Source organism: Diceros bicornis, chromosome 15 (assembly GCF_020826845.1).
Source record: "Diceros bicornis minor isolate mBicDic1 chromosome 15, mDicBic1.mat.cur, whole genome shotgun sequence".
Taxonomy (NCBI): domain Eukaryota; kingdom Metazoa; phylum Chordata; class Mammalia; order Perissodactyla; family Rhinocerotidae; genus Diceros; species Diceros bicornis.
Window position 1 is genome coordinate 51728592 of NC_080754.1, and position 22715 is coordinate 51751306.

At 33.9% G+C, this 22715-nt stretch overlaps 1 protein-coding gene across 6 annotated transcripts in view; it reads left to right on the top strand.

Annotated features, from left to right (window-relative positions):
- Window positions 1–22715, top strand: part of PHC3 (polyhomeotic homolog 3) — a 77460-nt gene that overhangs the window by 42813 nt on the left and 11932 nt on the right. For 5 of the 6 annotated variants that reach the window (XM_058556358.1, XM_058556361.1, XM_058556362.1 and 2 more), the window contains 6 exons: window positions 3069–3222; window positions 7330–7580; window positions 10105–10264; window positions 16500–16614; window positions 20039–20171; window positions 20263–20494. In XM_058556358.1, coding sequence (XP_058412341.1) covers window positions 3069–3222; window positions 7330–7580; window positions 10105–10264; window positions 16500–16614; window positions 20039–20171; window positions 20263–20494 — 1045 coding nt within the window. Of the gene's footprint in view, window positions 1–3068; window positions 3223–7329; window positions 7581–10104; window positions 10265–16499; window positions 16615–20038; window positions 20172–20262; window positions 20495–22715 lie in introns of those variants that run through there. The other variant, XM_058556363.1, reaches the window with a different exon arrangement.

Here is a 22715-nt window from a genome sequence, read left to right on the forward strand (position 1 = left end):
TGTTTTTGTTAAGGGAAACTTTGGAGGAACATATTTGGGATAGAAATATCAAAAACATAATAACACTTTAATTAAATTAAAGCTAAAAATATTTAAGGTTTTATTTTGTTACTTCCTGCCCTCTTCTCTTAAAAACATTTTTTTTTTCATTTTATGTCATCTCACTTTTGGATTTTTTTTTTCCATGAAAATGATAACTTTCTTATCTATCACTGGTATGGTCATACTTGCTATAGATGTTCTCATGTTATTTTTCTTTTACCTTTGAGTACCATAGCCTATTTATTTATATTGCTGTATTTTTCTTTTACTACCTGTGATCAAATCTATTTCTTTTATCAAATCACATTTCTTTATGAATTACACATTTCTTCACATATTCGTGGTTGTTTCAAGTATTTAAAGGTAGAAAGAGAGATTTACTTTTTAAGAGAGGTAAAATTTTGAAAGATTAGTATGAATTATCAAAGTAAAATCAGTATGTTTTTAAAAAGATATATTTATAAAATATAAAATTGGTATGCTTTTTAAAAGATATATTTTAAAAAGATACAATAAAAAACTAAGATTTTTCATTGACATTTGGCTATAATAAGTAAGATGTGAGAGTGGATAATTTAGAACTAATAAATGTTCTACAGTTTATTTAGGAAAGGGAGACAGATGTGACTAATATACTTTTTTGAGGTAAATTTGGCAGTCATTGCTAGTTTTAGAATAGTTGTAGTTATGAGCTAAACAGAAATTGTGATGTGCAGTTTCCTGATGACCTTGTGAGCAAAACCTCTACTCCTTTGCTTTTATTCAATATTTTAGTTGTTGCACTTAGATTTTTTTAATGGTGATGGTGCCAGATGTCTGAACAGATCTGTTTTTCCTACTTCTTTTATTCATTAACTTATTTTGCCTTTACATGGGAGATTTGAAAGAAAGTATGTATAGTTAGGCTTGACTATAAATAATGAAAAGTATTTTACAGTATTCTTTGATGGATTATTTCAGAATATGCTATTTGTGTGATGCCTCTTTTTATCCTTTAAAACTGTTCCATTGTTTTTTAAAAATCAGAATTCTGTGCATGAACAAACTTTGATTCCTTAAAAGCTACTGTAGTAGGTATTTGAAAAACTTGACAGCATTAATATTAAAAAGAGAGTTTCTGCATTTTAAGAAAGGTAATGATCTTTGGAAGAAAAGTAATACCTAACAAAGGAATGCTACATAGATGCAATTGAACTGGTTGATGAAACTGTACTTGTCTAATTACCTCTGAATCAGCATCCCCACCACTCTACCAAATTAAGGTAATCACTACTACAGCAGATGCCCCTCATTAGAAGGTTTTTTTTTTTTTTTCTTTAACCCCAGGACATTTTTTTGGATGACTTTCCCTGTATTGGACATTATCATCATTTTTAAAAAATTATCATGAACAGACACTAGCAGCTATCATTGTTGCACTGTACAGTAACGAACGACTGCCTCCACTTCTGAGGATCCAGACACGAGGCAAGGAATCTCTCGTGGTGAAACAGGCTTCCAGATGCAGGGCTGTGAGCAAATAACTTTTAAAAACGTTGCCTACTTAGTAGCTGATTCAGATCACAATTCTGGATATTATATTTGATACAAACTTATCATTAACAACAAGATTTTTAAATTTTTTAAAAGGCGCAGAAGAAAGGATATTTTATTCTTAGTAGAGGCTTAGAAAGTTAGTGGTTTTTTTCCCACACTGTTGTGGTTGTTAGAGATGCCTTTGTAGATGAGACTTCGTAGTCCTTTATATAATACATGGTTTATGCTGGTTTAAGAAGTCTTGATCATTTTTATATTTAATTTTATATACTTCAAATCATAAAACTTTTTCAATGGTTTGATTAAAAATATATACAATATTAGATATCACTTAAGGTTTTTTATGAATGTTGTTGAAAAGTTTTTTGTTTTAACATTTATTAGAAGTATTAATCAGTTTGGGTAAGTAATCTTAAAAACTCACAACCTTTGTGAATTTAAGTAGTAAGCTTTGTATGTAAATGAAGGGGGGTGAGCTGCTTTGTGGCTTTGTATTTAGTAACCTATCATCTTCCGAAAATAGTAGTTAAATAAATAACGATGACAAATTAAAATATCTGTGTCAGTCTCTAGAAGTGGACTTTGAAAGTTTAGCTTTAAGTTTAATAAAAAATCAATAATAATTTAGTTATTTTTAGTTATATAGTTCCTTCTCAGAGTGCTTTTGAGTCCATGTTTTCTTCTTAAGTATAGTCTTTACTATTGGATACCAAGGTAGTTAAATTAAAGACTTAAAAACTTTGCTCTATAGGTATAGAACAATATTAAAGAACTAAAAATAGTGTGTCAAATGGCTTAGGATGGGGTGTGTGTGTGTGTGTGTGTGTGTGTGTGTATGAATTATTGCAAGGACAAATACTTTCTGTTTACCTGATATTAGCTTATAAAAATGCATTAGATTCTTGAGCAGATCAGAAATTAAAGAAAAGATGTAATTGCATACCTTTTTTGTAGTTAGTTGGACATTACTTTTCATAATTTAATCTTTAGTTCACATAAATATAATAAAGACGACCCTGGGATGTAGTCCTTTAACCAGTACATTTCCTGATATATTATGTCTCATTTTGGAGATTTACTTGGTGTGCTTGTGAAACATGTTAGTATCTATTTTGATTTTGATTTATGACAATTAGAACTTAACAGAAACAATAGTCAATTCCCAAAATAGTTATTCAAGTATATAAAATCAAAACATTTTTCTAATTCTCAAAATTAAAAATATGTTCTGACTTGACAATTACTTTTTCGAAACCTTAGTGATTTGTAGCCTAGATATTGATCCACAACTTGCTTTTAGTGAATATTGTCAGGTATTATGAAAAACTTCATTTAAGTGATTTGAAAGTTTTCCTTTCAACCTGTCAAGTAGTCATTTTGCCTTGTTTTTAAATTTAAAACACTTAGAATTTATTTTTTTTAATTAAGGTAGGAGCACCTTGTTAACTTTTTCTGGAAAAATTTTAAGGCAGTGTGGTTTGTTATTGCAGGTTTATCAAGTAGAAGATGTGTGTGAAGAAGAAATGCCAGAAGAGTCAGATGAATGTGTCCGGATGGACAGAACCCCACCACCACCCACATTGTCTCCAGCTGCCATCACTGTGGGGAGAGGAGAGGATTTGACTTCCGAACATCCTTTGTTAGGTGAGAAAATACTTAAATTTGGGGGAGTTTTCTATTAGATAAATGTTAGTGATGGGAAAAGTATTTTTTTTTCACTAGAGATGATACTAAACCAATTTGTTATGTAATTAATTGCAGCAAAACATAGATTAGAATTCAAGATTTTTTTTTTGATAAGGAACAATTAGAACAGTTGATGAAGAACCACCCAAATGAAAAACGTATTTTAGCCTTCTAATTTTTAGTGGTTTGTACGGATCTGTTTCAAAGGCCCATTCAGATTCATGTGTCAAGCTATTTCTAGCTTAGAAATTAGAATAAATCAAATATCTATCAAAAGATTTCAGTTATACTTTCCCCAAATCACAAAGCATTCTAAGTCGTATTTGACATCCTCATAATTGCTTGTGATCCAGACTGAGGAAATGCTTTTAAAAGTGTTCTTTTCCAGACAGTACTTAAATTAAGCCTCACTAATTCTTATTAGAGACATGGATTAAAACATTCTTGAGTTTAAGCATTCAAATTCTTATTCACTACTTCAGTGCTACTTATGAGTTCAGGTAAATCTTCTGTATGCTCCTCCTCACAATATCAAAGTGACTGTGAATCCTTGGTAATGTACTAAAACATTAGTATGACTTGTAGCCCAGTGTCTAGGTCCTAAAAAAGATATATTCTGTTAGGGTTTTTTTAATTTATGAATATTTTATTTAGATCAGGGGTTGGCAAACTATAGCTCAGATCTTTCCTGCTGCCTGTTTTTGTGAGCTGAGGATAGTTTTAAAATTTGTAAGTGGTTGAAAAAAATTCAAAAGAAGAGTAATATTTCATGTCATGTAAAAACTATGTGAAATTCAAATTTCCTTGTGTTCAACACAGCCACGTTCATTTGTTCAAATATTTATCTATGGCTACTTTTGCACTACTGTGGCAAAGATGAGTAGTTGCAGAGACCATATAGTCCTTTATAGAAAGTTTGCTGACCCCTGATCCAGATAATACTAATCTTGGCTCAGGCTTCGTTGTAAGTATTCTGTTCTATTCAGTATCTCATGGCCTTCGTGATAGTTTTCAGTTCAGAAGAACCACTATAACAGGCATGGAAACAAATTGTAATGGGACACTGACTTTGCTACTAAAGCTACCCTTGCTCTCTCTTTTCTTCAGCATGCCACATCTCTAACACTTCTCTTCTCTCCAGCTTTTATTCCCTTACGACAAGTGTGAATCTCTGGGAAGCATAGAAGGGGGAAAATCAATTTTCTTGCAACTATTTCCCCCTCCTCATAAATAGAAAACGTTTACTCAATAAAATTATATATAAAATATTTGACAAGTTTAATATTATTGCCTTTGTTTATTCAAAGTAATACCTCAAAAGATTTAAGAAATTGTTGAAGATTTAATAATCTTTGTAGTTTCTGTACACTGAAAATGGAACCTTCTGTACACTGCAGATTTCCTGGAGTTTTGATTTAAAAGCAGAAATATAAGTTTAATTGGATACTAACTTTGCATTGTCTCTGTGATTTAATTACCTAATAAGCATTATAATGGTACTCAAAGAAAATTTAAACATTTTTCAAATATTGGAACACAAGAATATCTTCACATTTTTTCCTCAGGAATATAGTCTGAGATCCTATCAAGAATATCTCTCTGGCTAAATTGTCTGAGTACAGTGTAGACTTTTGAATCTTCTATAGTTTACTATGAAGTAAATACTTAATACTCTTCTGTAGTGTATGAGGAAGAAAAGCAAGCACAGGTTGATGTTTAGAATAACTCTCATCAAACCGTGAAATAAACTAACCTGCAAAAATAGAAGAACTTGTTTCCATCCAGGATTCAGTTTTCATATATCTATAAAAATTCTTTAAAGGAAGATGCATCCATTTAAAAAGTGGAAAAAGCCCATAGATCTTGCTCAGAAAATGAGAGTGAATAGGCATAGTAACCTGTGGCAAAATCGTATCAGTTAATTGGGTTTTCTCTCATAGTTGTCTTAAATCTAGAGAGTACAATAATTGTGTTTTTTTCCTACTGTAATATGTTGCTGTTTCTTATGTTTTTGATTTTAACAGCTGATTATAATCTGGCAAGTAGTAACTATTAGCTTCTTCAAAAAGTCAGTAATTTAAAGCTGTTTTTTTTCTTTGCTGAGGAAGATTCTCCCTGAGCTAACATCTGTGCCAGTCTTACTCTATTTTGTATGTGGGTCCCTGCCACTACATGGCTAATGAGTGGTGTAGGTCCCCGCCCGGGATCCTAACCCAAGAACCTGGGCTGCTGAAGCAGAGCACGTGAACTTAACCACTAGGCCACAGGGCTGGCCGCAAAGCTCTGTTTTTAACACAATTTAGGACTATGTAAGATTGGCACATTTGTATGTATGATCTAAAAATTAATTAGAACATATACCAAGCAGTATTTTCTGAAAAAACCAAATTATACTTTATTCAGGTTTATATTTCTAAAGTAATGGAGTATCTGTGAACTATAAGGGACATTAAAATTTTATCTTATTTTTCAGTTCCCCACAGATTTATATTTTCCTTCCAACAGAAAAAATGCCTTTCAGTCCCACTTCAGAGTTTTTTATCTTTTATCTCTTACTCTAGAAGTATATGTGAAGATTGGGTATGGGTAGGATATTTGTGGAGTTTCTCAGTTTGGTAATGCATGTGTACAGTTGTGTATTTGTTCCCAGAAATTAGCAAACCAGCATTTTCTACTGACTTTCTTTTTTAGTTTTCATAAGGGATTGTGTGACTTTAAACAGGTTTTCCAGTACAGTTTATCTTGGTGGATTATTTGGTGAAACTAGGTTAATTTATGGCTATAACAGTGCTGTGATAAGGCACATAATATTGATCACATCACAGTTACTAAGTGTGAACTGTTATCTTTTCCATTTCTGAGACTACACAGATAAGATGATCACTATACTATTTTATTAGCTGAAATTTTTATTCTCTAGGGATTCTTATTCTTTCTTCTCTAACTGGGCTATATTTTGAGCATCTTTGATAGTGGTGTCAATCCTTTCATAACTGCTGGTGGAGAGGAGTTAGCATAGCAATTAAGAGCATTGTCTCCAGAGCCCCAGCTCCACTACTTATTAACTGTGTGCCCTTAGGCAAGTTACTTTATCTTTCTGTGTCTTGGTTTCCATGTCTATAAAATGGAGATTAAAAACAGTACCTACGCATAGGCTAGTTTAGAGGATTAAATGAGTTACAACCTGTAAGGCATTTACACAGTAGCTGGCATATAAGTGCTCAGTAAGTAGTAGTAGTATCTTTACACAATGCTCTTTTTTTGTTATTTTTCTCAGATATCTGTACTCACTGATATTCCTAGCTATCAGCTGGTTCCATCTTTCCACTTTAGTACATGCAGTAAAGGTTCTTCGGTGCTATCGAATGGGTAGGTAAAATCTCCATCACAGGCTGTCGGGTCTACTTATTGTGGTCCTCAGAGTTTGAAGGGGAGGAATCACAGTGATCCAGCCCATTGTTTTGCACTTGCCTGGTACTACAGTTGTTGCCCCAAATTGACATGTACAGTGCCACTGGAGAGTTGTAAAAAAAAAAAAACAAAACCAAAGAACATTTGTGCATGGAGTTGGATTAGCCTTACTGCTTGAAATAAAGGTGATCTGTGTAATTCATCAAAATCTCTAATTATTCTATGGATTTCAGGATCCTTTTTATTTAAGCATACTTTCAAAGTACATTTTTCTTCCATACCGTTTGGAATATATAAACAGGAACATAGGAAATTTAATATCTGTGTAGCTTAAAATTTTTTAAAAAAGCAGTTATTTTAGTAATTATTCTTAAATTGACGTTCTAAAACATTTTCATGTTTTATGGGACAGTTCTTTTTAACCAAGGTTGGAATGATAACTTTGAGCAAGCTACTCCCTTCTTCTGTAAAGTAGGGTTAATAGTAGTTTCTGTCTCATAAAGTTATTGTGTAGATTAAATGAGATAATAAAGTTCTTAGAATGGTGTTTTAAAGCACCAGATATTAACTGTAATTAATATTTATTCTTGAATTTTCTTTCATATTTGCCTGGGCAGAATGCTAAAGATCAAACAAAATGACTTCTTCTTTCAGAGCAAGTGGAATTACCTGCTGTGGCATCAGTCAGTGCTTCAGTCATTAAATCTCCGTCAGATCCTTCACATGTTTCTGTTCCTCCACCTCCACTCTTACTTCCAGCTGCTGCTACAAGGAGTAATAGTACATCCATGCCTAGTAGCATTCCCAGTATAGAAAACAAACCTCCACAGGCTATCGTTAAACCACAGATCTTGACCCATGTTATTGAAGGCTTTGTGATTCAGGAGGGTTTGGAGCCATTTCCTGTAAGTAGCAATTAAATTTGTATTTTTTAAATTATTCGTGTAGCCTTATTTTTAAATTTAGTCTATCATTGTCCTCTAATAAAAAGGTTGTAATCTTATTTCAAAAAGTTGTCAATCTTTTTATCTAGAATTTCTCTCTCTATGTATATCCTTTATATATTTCCAAATATACTTCCAGAATTTTAAGCTAGCTATTTAGATGTATAAACTAAGGAGAAAAATTTCAGGATATAAGGATACCAATTTTATAATTTTTAGAGAAAGATACTTGGAAGTTTACAACAATGAAATAAACTTTTCTATTTTATCTTTTTAAGGAGGCTGAAATGACACTTAGTATATTATTTTTTAAATGGTGTTTCTTGTGTAATGTGATACTTTGTAAGCTTTAACTTGAGTACAGAAAATAACTTCCCAATGACCTAATACTTCTGAAGTTACCAGGTTGACGGTTTAAAATTAGCAAGTAGATTTTCTCGTTTATTCTTAAATCTCAGCCTTCAGATTTTTAAAATGCTTTAAAATGTTCACCTCAAAACGGAGGTGCCATATCTATCACTAAAAGTCTTATAATCTGAAACTAAGCTGTATATAATTTGTATGCTAATAGCTAGAGATGAACATTTTTTCTTAGAAAATAAATCAAAGACAGGTGGCCAAAATTAAAGCCAAAATCAAAGACAAGAAAACAAAATAATTTATTTTGAAGGCCTTTGAATCATCTGGTTTTTCAGATTCATGGGAGATGAAGATCTTGCATTGTGATAGTTGGTTGCCTAATCGATTGCCTTTGTTTTCAGTTTACTGTGTGTATTAAACTTGGATCTCCTATAAGAATTCTGATCTAGTGAGTGGAGGAACCGTCTTTTCTCTCTACTCCTCAGTGTTTGGATCCTGGTTCAGCTGCAAACTGACTGTGTAACCTTTTTTCAAGTCACTCAACCTTTTTTGATTTTTGTTTTGCTCATCTGGCAAATGGAGATCATACTTTGTTCTTAGGGTTATTGTGAAGATTAAATGTGTATAAATTGTTCTGTGTAGTGCCTGGCACTTAATAGCCATTGCTATTATTATCAGTTATTACTAGTGACAATTACAACTTTTTTTTTCATAGTACAAAAGTAATATGTATTGTTCTTTAAATGGAAAGTTTGGGAAATGTACAGAACAAATAATCCCACAATGTGTATATTTACATATACATATTTTTTTATATGATCAAGATGATTATTATATATACAGTTCTGCTTCTTTTGCTTAGTATATCTTGAGCACTTATTTTCTCATATGATTAATAGTACTTTGGAAAGATTTTGAAAGGTTCAATAATATTCCGGTATGGACAACCATAATTTTTGTAATCCTTCCATTATTGTTGGACATTTAGGTTTCCATATTTTCACTGTTGAAATAGTCCCAAAAGGAATATCTTTGTATATAAATTGTTCACATTTTTAATAATTTCTTGAGCATAAATTCCTAGAAGTACAGGTATTGGATCACATTACATATGTATTCATAAGACTCTTGATAAATATTGCCAAATTATTTTCTGGAAATATTATGTAAATTTATTCATACACCAGAAGTGTGTACCCTTAGCAGCACTGAATATTAGTTTTTTCAGCAATAACTTCCGTAAATTTTACTTGAAACATATTAAGTATACTAACTGAAATGAACAAAATTTAAAAGTTTGTGGGTGATTATTCTCTAAAGTTAGATGTAGAAATTTCCAATAAGCTATTGTTCACCATGTGTGGCAGATATTGGAGACTTAACAAGCATTCTCAAATAGTGTAAGAGGTTCCGTTTTTTCAGATTTGCTGAGGGTTCACTAGTGAATCAGTAAATATTTTTGGTCTGGATTGTTTTTGCTGAAAACATTTCTAAAATAAGTAGTATTCATGTGTTAACCATATATACTGAACATAAATGAATAATTTTTTTGTTGATTTTAATGTTAATGTTTGAGGATTTTTCCATTTTTGTGTGTGTGATTATAGTGGATTAAGTTGCAGACTAGAGTCAGGAGACTTGAGTTCTGGTCCTGATTCCGCTTTTGTAAAGAAATCACCTAACCACTTTGAACATTAGTGCTCTTGTCTTTAAAATACATACAATAACGATCCATCCTGAGGAAGTAATCCTACAAATAAAAAGCTTTGTACAAGAAAAATAAATCTTAAAAGTTGTTGCAGAAAAAAAATAAATTAAGGATACTGGCTAATCAAAATTTATTACTGATTTCTTAAGACTTTTTTTTAACTACTTGCCTAAACTAGGACACTAGGTTCCATTTGACAGAGACTTTGAAGCATCTGTACTGCTGATGACCTGAAATATAAAGTGTTTTTGTCCAGATTGCCTAACCTTTTCTCAAGGAATAAAGCACTTAATGAATGAATCTGATCAGTTGAACAAGTAAATTATCACAGATAGCATTCATTTCAAGAGGTTTTTTAACCAAGTTATTTCTAAAAGTCTTTTAAAAGATTATTTCATTTTATTCTGTCTTTTATAGGTGAGTCGTTCATCTTTGCTGATAGAACAGCCTGTGAAAAAAAGGCCTCTTTTGGATAATCAGGTGATAAATTCTGTGTGTGTTCAGCCAGAGCTACAGAATAATACAAAGCATGCAGATAACTCATCTGACACAGAGATGGAAGACATGATTGCTGAAGGTTTGTGGATTTTACTTAAGATACCCTTTAAATTAACTTTGATTTTTACTGCTTGAAACAGAACATGGATTTTTATTCTACAAAGATTTTATTTGAAGTATTCACTTTTATTCTTACATAATACATGATTTGACTAAAATGGGAAAGGTAACCAGACTCTTAATGGCCAAATAATTAAAATAGCAAGATTGTTGTTAATTTGCATAATGTTAGCTTGACTCTTGAAGGAGTGTGGGTGGGGAAAGTTCCATTATATATGAAAGTAATGCAAAATTTTAGCATGAAAACAACCAATTCTCTGTCTTTCTTTTTCTAAGCAGACTTAAGTAAATGACTATTTTACTGAGTTTGCTTAAAAGTTTAAAGCTTATGGGTTATTTGGTTTTAGACTTTCCGTATTCTGATGTGTGATACCAGGTGGGTATTACAGTTGCATTAAGGATGTGCTCTTTATTCAAGAGGTGATTAAATTTGTTCAAAGAAAAATATCACTAAATCTCCTTAATGTCAAAGAATCCTTTTTTATAGACTTTGTTCTAATAGTGAATATTCCATAAAAGTCAAAGTGTTATACAAAATGACTGCAGGAAAACAAACAAATGCAAAAATGATATATTTTATCTTTTACTGACTCTGAGCATGGCCCTGCAATTGATACAGTTCAGTTTAATTGAATAGTATTTAGTATAGTCAGGGCTCTATAGTAGTGTATTAATTAACATCTGTGTCTGAGTAATTATCCTCAATATCTTAGTATATTTCATCTAAAATTAATTAGTCATTTTGCAAATATTGAGCATATACTGTCTGCCTGTACTTTGCTAAATTAAGCAAAATAGCATGCTAGTAGGCAAAATAGATATTGTCTTAGCCCAGTTTTCCTAATGCTTAAAACGAAGGCACCTCTGTCATTGTTGGTAATTTATAAACTGTTGCAATGTATTCATCACTGTTTTACTTTTATTTGAATAGCAAAGAATATGATAGTTATGATAGTAGTATAAAATTTGGTTTTTACTGTTAACTTACATTGAATTCAACTTGATGTTTTTTTATTTAAAATTAACCATGAAAAATTTCAAACATACATGTAATGAGAGAGCATTGTATAATGAATCCCCACTCACCCAGACTTAACAATTTCAAACATTATTTTGCCACACTAGCTCGCCCATCCCTTTTGTTTTCCTCCCTCCATTTCCTCCTCTCTTTCTCTTTCTCTGTTGCTTTTCCTCTTTCTTTTCTTTTCTTCCTTTCTTCTGCTTTAAAAAGAAAATCATGGGCTGGCCCTGTGGCTTAGCGGTTAAGTGCGCGCGCTCCACTACTGGCGGCCCGGGTTCGGATCCCGGGCGCACACCAACACACTGCTTCTCCGGCCATGCTGAGGCTGCGCCCCACATTCATCAACTAGAAGGATGTGCAACTATGACATACAACTATCTACTGGGGCTTTGGGGGAAAAAAAAAAGGAGGAGGATTGGCAATAGATGTTAGCTCAGAGCCGGTCTTCCTCAGCAAAAAGAGGAGGATTAGCATGGATGTTAGCTCAGGACTATCTTTCTCACACAAAAAAAAAATTATAAAAAGAAAATCATAGTCCTCATTGTATTTCACTGGGATATAGTTCATTGTGCATCTCTAAACAGTGTACATTGCATTAAATAACTATAATGCTGTATCACACAAAACAATAATAATAATAATTCTTTGATGTCTTCTAGTACCTGGTCCATACTCAGATTTCCCCAATTGTATAATTGTATAAATGTCCTTTTATAGTTATTTTGTTCAAATCAGGATTCAAACAATGTCTGCATTTTGCTTTTTGTTATGAATTTAATTTCATTTAATTCCTGAATATTTGCTTTTAGTTATGTGTAACTTTTATCTGAGAAAACTTTTCATTTGAGATGGAGTAGTGAAGATGAATGTGCAGGGATTTTTTTTTCCTTGCCTATATCTGCAAGAAGTGTATAAATGAAAGTACTATGCTAAAAAACATATATAATGTTCTGTCTTGTGTGCACATTAAAGAAAAATGGAAAACTGCTTAGGAGCTTCACAGCATTTTTCATGATACTTATGGTTTATAAAATAATAGACATACAGCACATGCTCACTGTGCTAGGACTTGAGAGGAACTTTTGATCTAGTAGGAACTAGTGAGTCTCCATAGCAGAAAGATAACTAAGGAGCAACATATGGAAAGTTTTACATGAATTATATAGACAGTAAGAACTTGGGACTTTAAAACTAGTTGAGATTATTGCTAGTTTGGTGAATTTTCTGTAGAGATGGGATTTGACCTGGGTCTTGAATGTGATAAAGCGTAGATTTAAGATAGCAAACAGGAAGAAACTTTCAGGTTAGAACACCGTGAATAAATGCACAAAGGATGTGCCAAGTGCTGTGTAACATCAGGAGGGGGCAGTGAAGAGTAGGCATTTGGGTTAGAGAAGTAGTGGGAAGTAAGACTGGCAGAGTCAGGTTCTAGAGTACCTTGGATATTCGACTAAATAGTTAGGAGTTATCTTGTCGAGAGGATGGTTGCTGAAGATTTTTAGGCAGGTGACATGAACAAGAGTGTTTTTAGAAACTCTGCTGGTCATCTGGAGGATGACTGTAGAGGTTTGGCATGTAATTGATACTTGCATTCACGGTGGGAAGAGGAAGGAAAGGATTGATGGAAGACAAGGCGAAGGGTAGTTTAACAGAACAAGCTATGAGAGTAAGGAAAAGGAAGATTTAAGGGTGGTTAATCCATGCAATGAGTGGTGAATAAGCCATAGAGAGCTAATGCACAGTGTAATGAATATAGACAATCATATTGTAACTACAATCATCAAACTTGCTAAGAGACTAAAAATTATCCCAACTGCTAAAAAGAAAGGATAATTATGCAGTGTGATAGAGGTGCTAAACATAATTAAAACAGCAATCATAATATATAAATGTATCAAATTAATATGTTGTACATTTTAAATTTACACAATGTTAAATATATTCGATACAAATAGATGATTAATCTATTTCATAGTGGAGATATATTTACATAAAAATGTGCCAAAATTTTAAATAAGTCATAATTTAATTTCCCAAAATAATTTTATAAAATGTTTCTATTACTGTATACCTCACTGTTTATGGTAAGCACTAGAGGGTGAAATGGTGAGGTCACTTATTTAGTGGCTTTGGTTTTAGTAGTATATATGGTTTAACTCAGTATAAAAAACGTAATGTAAAGCTTTTTCTCTTTTTAAAGGATAAACTGTGTTTGTTTTTTTTGCTGGGAAAGATTCGCTCTGAGCTAACATCTGTTTCCAATTTTCCTCTTTTTTCCTTCCCCAAAGCCCCAGGACATAGTACATGTTGTATATTCCAGTTGTAAGTCCTTCTAGTTCTTCTGTGTGAGCCACCAACACAGCATGGCAACTGACAGATGAGTGGTGTGGTTCTGCGCCTGGGAACTGAACCCTGGCCGCTGAAGCGGAGCGTGCCAAACTTAACCTCTAGGCCATCAGGGCTGGCTCTAAACTGTGTTTCTATTTGGACTGGTTCTATATCCAGAATCTCCAACCCATAGATTGTGATTTACCAAAACATCTTATGTCTGCCCTGATAAATCATCACACTGATCATGGTTTCTGTCTCATTGCCTCTCTCTTTGCTGCCAATCCTCAAGTGATCTCAAGTCTTCAGGAAAATTAAAAACTAACTCCTCCTCACACACAAAAATTGGGCACCTCTGTTAGTTAGGATATATGTTTAGCCACTCCGTTAGAGATCTAGAATAATATTTGATTAAGTAAGATAGAAGTTTAATTTTCTCTGACATAGCCCAAAGGTAAGCAGTCCAGGGCTCCATGGTGTTGGGACCTAAGCTCCCAGTGTCTCTTATGACTCTGCCATCCCTAGAATGTTGCTGTCATTTCCAAAATAGCTGATCTTCACAATCACATTTGAATCAATGAGACGGGGGAAAGGGCACCACTGGAATTTGCAAGCGTTTCCATTCTTGTGTCACTGGTTGGAAATTGGCCATACCTAGGGCAGAAACTGTAGTTTTTATTCTTAGTGGCCATATTCCTAGCTAAAAATTAGGATTTTGTTACTGTGGGAGAAAAGTGATGAATGGATGTTGGAGAATTACCAGCTGTCTCTGCCATGGAATCCCATCTTTGTTAGCTAAGCCAACAGTTTTTGAACTCATTTGGCTCTGTAATTTTTTATTCACAAATGTGAAAAAGTAGCCTTGGTAACATTACCAAATTTATGAAAATTCTGACCAAACATTCTAGAACAGGGATTTTTAAAAATCTGTTCACGTTACTCTCTTCTTTATGAAAAGTAAAATCCATGTTCTATTTTTGTTAGGTTGTTAACCCTTAGACCGTACCTGTTTGGGATCTCCCCCTCTCACCAGCAAAAACATTTCCTTCTCCTTGATATGGTATTCTAACCTGTCTTCAAGTGTTTCATATTGTTATGTTAATTAATAAAAAGTTTTGAAATAAAGCTTTCAGGTTAGTCTGGACATGGAACAACTTGAGGAATGGATTCTTGGGGGCCCGATTGGTGGCAGGGGTTGTTGAGTGAGAGGTTCTGTCTCCGGTACAGGCTTTTCAAGGTCAGGTCAGGTTACAAGCATGACCAAGTAAAAACAATACTCCTGCAAGTTATGACATCAGGTCCCAGGAATGTGTTGTTGGGCCACAGCTGTGAGAAAGCCTTCTCTAGGTCATTAGAAGGAGCAATTTTTATTTTACTTGTGTTGAGACTGTTTCTTCCTCAGTGCTACCAAATAGATGACTTTTGCTTATGAAGGTAGTCCTGATAATTTTCTTAAAGTGTTCATTTGCTAGTTCATGATTTGATCAGTCATGACAGCGTATTTGGATGTCCCTTGGAACTTCAAATATTATTTCACAGTATGTTTTTTAGTAGCCTTCACTTGCTTTAGCACTTTCCCATTTGCTTCTCTAGTAACATTAGGATAATGTGAGTGCTTGAACTTACTGAGAACATGTCATCAATGTCTGCATTTCAGAGTCCCTTTCTTCAGCTTAACAAGTCTTGGTTAAAGGAATAGCATAGAAAAGCACATACGGAGCTCACAGCTAAAAGCTTTTAGTTACTGGAGTGCTTTATTTACTTATTTTATACGACTTGGCATAGGAATTATGATGCAAGAAAATAGCAAAATATGGTGGATTTAAGAATTTAATAGTTTTCATTGAAATATTTCTTAAGCACTTATTACAGGTCTTGGTACTCTTAGTTCTTATGTGGAAAATAGGAAATAGATTGTCACTTTTTTGTGCCTACTTCCTATTGGGCACTCACTTAATCTTCACTGAAGTTCTTGGGAAAGGTATTATAAACCCCATTTTACAGATGAGAAAACTGTGGGTCATGAAGATTAAGTTGCTTGCTTATAGGTGACTCCTGCTGAATACCTGAGCATTTAGGTAGGAAGTTTCTTTGAGTCCTGTGGTATGGCTAAAGAATGTTATGGATATAAAGGTGGAGGAAGGATATAATATGGATTTAGAGGTGGAAGAACTAATAGCACCCTGACAAAAAGGACCAGAGGTTAGAAATTGCAAAATTATTTGTGATTTTTAAGATTAAATTATTTTTGTTTTAATAGGATATAACTAAAAGGGACTGTTTTATAATTAGATGTATACATCTTTATTCTATCGTAACACTTTGAGAGTGTTATTTTATTAAAATCAGACATCTCAAAATTTGACCTTCTTTTTTGAAGTCATCCTCATTCTCTCCAGTTTGAGTTATGTGTTCTCTGCTGTATGTCCCCATAGCACAGTGTACCAGCATTCATATCCTACACAGTGCTTTTTGAATGTTTCTCCTGAAGGGCAGTGATTTTGTCTCATTCATCTTCATTTCTCTTACAGTGCTTAATAAAGTTATTTGCACATTTTAGATATGCTGGATTCTTAGCAAAATGAACCTGTAAAAATGTATCATTTATTTATATAGGGAAAACTCTATAACATTTTTATGCAGGAGCAGGAGGGGATTGGTGGAGGGGTTGTTCTTGCAGGCTTTTGGCCTGCCACAGTGGCTGTGGACGGGAAAGTTAAAAGACTGCTCCTTGAAATTTCCTGGATGGTTTGAATTAGCAGCATCCACACAAAGTAGAGGCTAAAAGAAAATTTGCTACAATTAAATTTTTGGAAGTTTTTTCCTATGTTTCCTTCTTTTTTAGAGACATTAGAAGAAATGGACAGTGAGTTGCTCAAGTGTGAATTCTGTGGGAAGATGGGATATGCTAATGAATTTCTGCGGTCAAAACGATTCTGCACAATGTCGTGTGCCAAAAGGTATGTCTTTTCTTTTGAATTTCATAAAGCACAAACCAACAACCACTGTAACAAAACCAAAAAACTTGCAGAGTTTACCAGTAGTCAAAACTAGATATCTTTTTTTTTTTTTTTTTTTTTTTTTTTGTGAGGGAGATCAGCTCTGAGCTAACATCCGTGCTAATCCTCCTCTTTTTGCTGAGGAAGACCGGCTCTGAGCTAACATCCATTGCCAATCCTCCTCGTTTTTTTTCTGCCCCAAAGCCCCAGTAGATAGTTGTTATGTCATAGTTGCACATCCTTCTAGTTGCTGTATGTGGGACGCAGCCTCACCAAGGCCGGAGAAGTGGTGCGTCGGTGCACGCCCGGGATCCGAAGCCGGGCTGCCAGTAGTGGAGCGCGCGCACTTAACCGCCAAGCCACCAGGCCAGCCCAAACTAGATATCTTCATGAAGAGGAATAATATCAAATAGGCATTATCTGGAGCTACTTTGGTATTGAGTTATTAAATATTCCTCTGTGAAAATTACGTATTCATAACACTTACAGTGAGTCTTACAGCATAAGCTAATACTGAAGTAGCAATCTCCTGTGGTAAGAATAGGCTTAGGAGAGTCCCTCCTGTGACTAGACTGCTAGTCCTGGAGGTAGCAAAACAATATGTCTTTAATCACCTGATTGTTTTATCAATATTGACATATCTGAGTTTACTTTGTTTTGTTTTAAAATGTTTTCATTTGTTTTAACCATATCTTACTTAAGTTTCTAAGTGGGACAGTTCTAGCATAAGTTCTCCACACTGTTATATTATCAGACAGCAAAATATCTGTCTTTTCTAAATCTGTATTTTCAATAGTAATATTATAGGTAAATAGTATTAATAACAAAAGAAATGTTTAGTATCTTCATTGATCTTGTTGTCAGTTTAGTTTACAGTAAAAAAAAAAACCCTCTGGGCTGGCGCCATGGCTTAGCGGTTAAGTGCGCACGCTCTGCTGCTGGCAGCCCGGGTTCGGATCCTGGGCGCGCATTGACGCACCGCTTCTCCGGCCATGCTGAGGCCACGTTCCACATACAGCAACTAGAAGGATGTGCAGCTATGACATACAACTATCTACTGGGGTTTGGGGGGGGAAAATAAATAAATAAATAAATAATTAAAAGCTTTAAAAAAAAAAACCCTCTGATTCTGATAATAAATTCTAATATAGGTATTTACTATAGGTAAAGGTGAAGTATAGACTCAGGTTGATTATTTTGAAATTGGTTCTCTGTTCCAAAAAGTGAGTATTCTCTCAAAGATTTTAAGGTCTTAATTGTATGGATTTAAGGAATTTCTTGCTTGAACATATTATTTAGTATGGTGCCATTAAAATATACTTTAAGTAAGTAATAAAGTATTAAGTTAAATAAGTAATAAAGTATTTTCCTCCAAAAGTGAGTTCATTGGCTTCTCAGTTGTCAATCTCTTATTCAAATATTCTTTCATGTCATTGATAGTGCTAATCAAATTATGTAACTCCTGCATTAACTTGGGAGTTTTCTGGTTTGCATATACCACAAGAAAGAATAGTGGCTTTCTGATTCTAAGTGATTAAAATTTCTGAGGGAAAAGGACTGCCTTTCTGAATATTTTAAACTTCTTGACATTTAGGAATATTTCAGGACATTTTACACTATCATCACCCTTTTCCCAGAGATGATTGCTGAGTTGTCACATTATTATATCTTTAGGTGAATCTCTTTAGAGGGTTGGGGTTCTAACATAGGGAAATGCAGACGAGAGCACGGAGGAGAGGATAAATTAGGTCAGGGAAGAACTGCTGCCGTTTGCATGTCTGTCTAGTTGCCTGTCTTGGAGAGCTACGTATTTAGGGACTAAATAGCAAGTGTAGTCTCTCTTCTCTGTTCTTTAGTCAATGGGGAAAGAAGTTTTGTCAATTGATATGAATGGAAATCAGAAACCTACAGAGCTGAGCCCAGAGATGAGCATCATGAACACAGCAGGAGCTTTTTTTGAATTCTTTTAGGGTAAAATGAAGTGGCCATCAGGATACCTTTTTCTTTTTTATAGTTTTAGGGGAAAAATAGCCTATTCATTCTCATAGTACTCCTTACTTCCACCTCCTGATATTTTCTTAAAACATAGATGAAGAAAATTTATTTTGGTATCTGTATATTGGTCCTAGAATAGTTATCAATAGCAAAGTTTATTGGGATTTATTCCTGTCATTTTCCTGAGAAATCTTTGTAGAGCAAAACAGTTTTGAAAATAAGAAATTACATTGGCAGTTTTATATGTGTAAAAAAGGAACTACATGTATTTTTCTTAGCCTTTCTGTAACTTTTCAGAAATTTTGTTTCTTAGATTATTTCTTTTCATTCTTCTTTCTAGGGAAGGGGTTGGCAAACTATGCCCAGGCTGAATCCTTCTTGTAACCTTTTTTTGTATGGTCCCAGAGCTAAGGATGGTTTTTAAATTTTTAAGTGGTTGAAAAAAAATCAAAAGAAAAATAATATTTTGTGACACATGAAAATTATGTGCAATTCAAATTTTAGTGTTACTAAATGAAGTTTTATTGGGATATAGCCATGCTCATTCATTATTGTCTTTGGTTGCTTTTATGTTACAAATGCAGAGTTGAGTGGTTGTGACAGACACTTGTATGGCCCACAAAGCCTAAAATATTTACTATCTGGCCCTTTATAGAAAAAGTTTGCCCGCCCCTGTTCTGGGGCCTTGGAATCCAATAAATGGCATAGGACTCTTTTAAAGCTGTCATCATGCCTTATAAAGGTCTATCTTCAAAAATATTAGACCGTTTATTTTGATAAAATAAAAATCTTTCAGCCAACTTTAAAGAATTACGTGTTTTTGAGTTTCTTGAATGAGAGCTAAGAATTCCTTGTGTAACTTTGAAATCTCAACTTTATGTTTTCACTTTTTGATTTCAGTAATATTTGAGAATCTTTTACTGGCTGTTTGAGATTTCCCCCTCTCTACTATATTAGCTTCTTTTTAGTAATCTCTCTTCAGAAATGATTACTTGGGGAAAGTATCAGTTTGAACATCTAAATAGTTAATTCATAACTTCTTTTTCTCCTGGAACCTTGAATTATTTTGCTGTTATAAAAATTGGTTTTCCTATGTATTTTGCAGAAAGTTTCCCACTATTATGCTGTTTTTAGGAGAAAATATCAATACCTTGTTACAGGTGTCCAGTATTACATTGAGAGCTGTATTATGATAGATACAGAGGCCATTTTTTGACTGTTAGCATAAGTAAATCCATTGAATATTATGGTTTTACTTTCTGAGGTATTATAGTTCTTAATGAAGTGTATGGCAGTTACTGATTCACAATTGCACTTTGAAGTCATAATTAAATACTAAATGGAGTATCTCATGTATCATTTAATGATTTTTCTTACTTGAATTTCTTAGGTACAATGTTAGCTGTTCTAAAAAATTTGCACTTAGTCGTTGGAATCGTAAGCCTGATAATCAAAGTCTTGGGCATCGTGGCCGTCGTCCAAGTGGCCCTGATGGGGCAGCAAGAGAACATATCCTTAGGCAGGTCTGTAGAAACCTTGCTTCAATGTACAATACCCTTTTCAGAAATGCAAGGAAAGTGCAATGCTGTATTTTACTTGTACTACATTTTCCAGCTTCCAATTACTTATCCATCTGCAGAAGAAGACTTGGCTTCTCATGAAGATTCTGTGCCATCTGCTATGACAACACGTCTGCGCAGGCAAAGTGAGCGGGAAAGAGAACGTGAGCTTCGGGATGTGAGAATTAGGAAAATGCCTGAGAACAGTGACTTGCTGCCAGTTGCACAAACAGAGCCATCTATATGGACAGTTGATGACGTCTGGGCCTTCATCCATTCTTTGCCTGGTATGTAATTCACCACTTTGGCCTTAATGTTTTTCTTGTGCATTCACACATAGGAATGATGTTAGAGCCATCCACACCTGTTGCACAAAAGGGCTAGAGAAGTACTATGTGGATGTATTAATTAAGTGGCATCTGCTATTGAAATGTGATCTGTTTCCTCTTGCTTATTCCCTCAGCACAACTGGGTATTTCTCATACGCCCCAAGTCGATAAAAACTGACTAGTCCTGCTTCTGCTGTGACACCTCAGCCAGTGAAGATATTAAAGGTGCTCTCTTCTCTTCAGTCTGATTTCTCTCGAGAGGTCAGTAGAGAGATTGAGTCAGACACTTCTTCCCTTCTGCTCTTCTATTTTTCTATTCTATTTCCTCCTTATTTCCTAACTTAACTTTTTTTAAATGAAATAAGAGAGACCATAATTTTTTTTTACATTTTTGGAAGCTAATCAAGACCTTTTAGAATATGGTAAAATTTTGGTTGCTTTTTAAAAAAGCTGGTTCTTTTAAGGGAAGCTGCATTCTTTGATTCTTTGCAATGAGTAGACATCAAAAATGCTTCTGAAATTTGATATTTTAAGTAGACAACTAAAATTCAGTTATGATACCCCATTCCAATTTTAGGGTAACTTCCTTATTTATATTTTTCTGCTCTCTCATTTTGGCACTCTTTCCGCCAGCTTAAGTCTTTATGTTCTGTATCTTTTTTCTTTAATGCAGCAATAATCTTTTGTATCCCCTTTCTCCAAGGGGCTGGCTACTAAAAACAGCTACACCTTTGCTCATGATGAGACCCACACTGGTTATATATGTTAAGACAGTATATTTTTTTAAATCAGCAAATCTTATCATTCACTTTGACCTTATGAATATGGAAAACAAGGAGATTTTTTAATGTTGTACCATTTTGGTTTATTTGTAAATTGTACCATCTCTTGACCCAAGCTTTCCAGAAAAATACATCGCCTTTGAACTTACCGACAGACTTATTAAAATTAATCTAGCTGTTTTTGCTAATTACTCTTTCTATGAAGGTGACCACTGACTCAGAAGCAAACTTATAGCTTCTGTGCTCTGTGAGTGAAGAAAATATATTCAGAAGTATTACTGCTTTTTAAAAATATCTGGCAGCCATTTTACCTTATATACAGAACTCGATGAAGTTTTATTGAATTATTTTTTCAATAACTTGTAGAAATGCTAAATAAGTGTTTTTTTTTAAAAAAAAAACAAGATATGGTCACTTTTAAAGAAAGATGAAATTGTTTACAGAGGGGATACATTTTTCAGGGGATGATTTTTGAGTATGCACCTAAGAAAACTTAGATGTGAGTTAAGTGCTAACACGTGGGTTTAGAATCTGCCTTGCAAGTGATGTATTAGGGGGTGGTGAGTCTTCACTGGTTGTGGTTTTAATATTTAATGAAATAAATTTTAGTGTTTAGACCAGCGTAGGTATCTTGAGAATTAACGCTGCAATCTATACTGATCCCCTGGGGATGGACTTTGATTCTGTTGTCTTCAGAAGTAGTCTCAGTCTTCCAGATGGGCCGTGAGCTGTTAGCATGATTTCTCATTTGGAGGAAAATACTCCTTTTCTTTTAGGGAGGAGGATTGGTTCATATCCTGAGGGAAAGTAGTTGACCATATAATTAACAAATAACAGATATTGCTGATTCTTCTATTACTTCATATGCTTTTTTTTAGGGCTAATTTTCCTCAGCATCCATTTGCCATGAGGCTACTCTTGGCTGCTTTATCAGAACAAAGGCTAACTCCTTTGTCTCATTTTTGCTTCATTTGAGTTAAAAAAAATTATTATTGCTTCTAACTTGAGATGCTTGTCTTATTGAGTTCATCGAGACACTTAATTTTGTTGTCAATTGTTTAAAGAACATTACATATCATTAAAACGAGACTGATTTATAATTTATAATTGCTTGCTACTGTTCAGGAGTCTGCTTAATATAACTCTGCTTTTCTTTGATTAAATATTGGAGTATTCCCAAACAGTTTATTTGGAGTATTCCCAAACTGCTTTGACAGGGTAAATAACAAGCTTATTTTTGTGATCAGTTATATCTTCTTTCTCCAAGTTTTTCTCTGAATAATGCCTGTAAGGTAATTCTCATACCAGAAAGGTAAATCTCATACCAGAAAAAGCCTTTGTCTTCATTTCTCTATGCTTCTCTGGCCTTTGTAAACTTCCTTTTGAGCCTCTTTCAG